At 59.6% G+C, this 1,876-nt stretch overlaps 1 protein-coding gene across 1 annotated transcript in view; it reads right to left on the bottom strand.

Moving 5' to 3' along the window:
* Nucleotides 1-383: 383 nt before the first annotated feature.
* The window catches only part of TMEM130 (transmembrane protein 130), a 17,133-nt gene continuing 15,640 nt past the window's right edge, over nt 384-1,876 (bottom strand). Inside the window, exon 9 of the mRNA XM_010845742.1 lies at nt 384-1,735. Coding sequence (XP_010844044.1) covers nt 1,583-1,735 — 153 coding nt within the window. The 3' untranslated portion in view covers nt 384-1,582. The remainder of the gene's footprint in view (nt 1,736-1,876) is intronic.

Here is a 1,876-nt window from a genome sequence, read left to right as displayed (position 1 = left end):
GAGGGTGCACTGGGGCTGCCCGCTCCTCGGAGCTGTTTCGGGTGTGGCATGGGGCCCAGGGATCAGTATTTCCAAGTTCCCAGGTGCAGCCTACGTCCCACCCTGACCAGGAGTCACCCCCAGAGTCTCAGACTTAAGAGTCACCTGGGGGCGCCTGGACCCACCTCCAGGGGACCCTCAGGAGCCCGATCGTCTGTGAGGCAGCCTAAGCAGCAGTTTGAGAACCACTGGTCCAAACCGAGACCGGAGCCCGGGACAGCAGCTCCATCCTGTGCACCTGCCAGAGAATGTGTTGGGGAAGTCCTGCTACATCCAAGAACCTCTCCTGCTGCCTGAAGGCGCAAACGTCCAGGCATGGGAAAGAAAGAGACTCAGCCACCCGCTCAAGGCTTGGCTATCGTCAGAGCACACAAGCTTTATTCAGCAATAACGGCAGTATTTATGAGTATGAGCTGTACAACGGTGGGGATGCTGTCTTCAGCACAGAGTCTGAGAGCAAACAATTATGGTGACAGAGCTCGGCCTCCGCGGCCCTGCTCCCTCCCCAGACAGGCCCAGGTTGCTCCCCACTCCTGCACGGTGGATGGGGTCCGGACCATGGGCTCCCTCTGTACCCACACTCTCTGCACCTGACCTGCCTCCCCCAGGCCACTGGGCCAAAGGGAGAGGGGTGGACTGGTCCCCCACCCTGGGCTCCATCCAGTCCTCTTCCCTCTCAAGGCCACCCTGGGAGCAGTTAAGGGGGCAAGAACTCTGTCCCCCGCACAGGGTACCCAAGTTTCCCCCCAGCCTGACTCTTTTGCCACAGAGCCTCTTCCTCAATGCAAGTTGACAGGGACTCAATAAAAGAAAGTGCTGTCTACGAAGCACTTCACACTCACAAAGCATTAGCCCTGCCCCCCACCCGACCCCCAGCAAGCAGACGGGGAACAGGGTTTCCTCAGAAGGGGACCCAGGAGCCCCTGGGACAGCACACAAAGGCAGGAGCCAGGCCCCCGAGCTGTCGGGGCCACGTGGGAAAGGTCAGGTTTCCTTTTAGCTCTGATCGAGGGGACATCTCAGCAAGCAACTAACTGAGAGAGGGGAAGTCATCTGAAACGTCTGGGTGACGTCATGCGTGCTTGTCCCTGTATGTAAGATCTTTCGTGATGTAGCCTTAAATTAACCATTTGTGAGCTTCCTCCTAGCCCTCTGACCTGGGCAGGGCTGCCTGGGGGAGGGAAGTGTGAACCCCAGATGGACGGCAAATGTGCCAAATAGGGGAGAAATCTGTGAGGGGCAGCGGGCACACCTAGGGGAGAACACGGACCACGTCCAGTGTCGGAGTCCCACTTGGGGGCCTCCTCAAAGGCAAGGGGTGGGGCAGGGCTGACCGAAAGGGGCTTCCGGCCGCATGGATGGATGGATTGCTGGGAGGTGGGACTGAGCGGGGCTTGTGGAGGCGGCTAGACTGTACAGATGGATGACCGGTCAGGGCGGATGGCCCCGCACTCATGGCGTGCACCAGCCTGCCCCCGACACTGCCCAAAATTCCTGGTCAGCAGTCAGTTAACACTGAAACTGGGTTGGGGGTGGGCGGCGCTCAGACCGTGTAAGTTTTGACAGACTTGTAGAGGGGAGGCAGCAGCCCATGGTTCTCGCGGACGACCTCCAGGTACTCAGACTGCGTCTCCAGTAAGAAGGGCCCACAGCACATCTGGCAGCAGCACCGGACTCCAGTGGGCGGCTCCGGGTTCTTGTCAGACATGGGGGAAAAGTCAAAATCAGCCACCTATGGTGAATAAAACCCCACGGGTCAATCACCCTCCCGCCCACCTGCAGCCCCGTGAGGTGGCCTTACGAGCTCAGCAGCCTGGCTGGGCAGCCTCTTTACAAG

This window comes from Bison bison, unplaced genomic scaffold, assembly GCF_000754665.1.
Source record: "Bison bison bison isolate TAMUID 2011002044 unplaced genomic scaffold, Bison_UMD1.0 scf7180017864223, whole genome shotgun sequence".
In the NCBI taxonomy this organism is placed as follows: Eukaryota; Metazoa; Chordata; class Mammalia; order Artiodactyla; family Bovidae; genus Bison; species Bison bison.
This window is presented reverse-complemented; position numbering and strand designations above follow the sequence as displayed.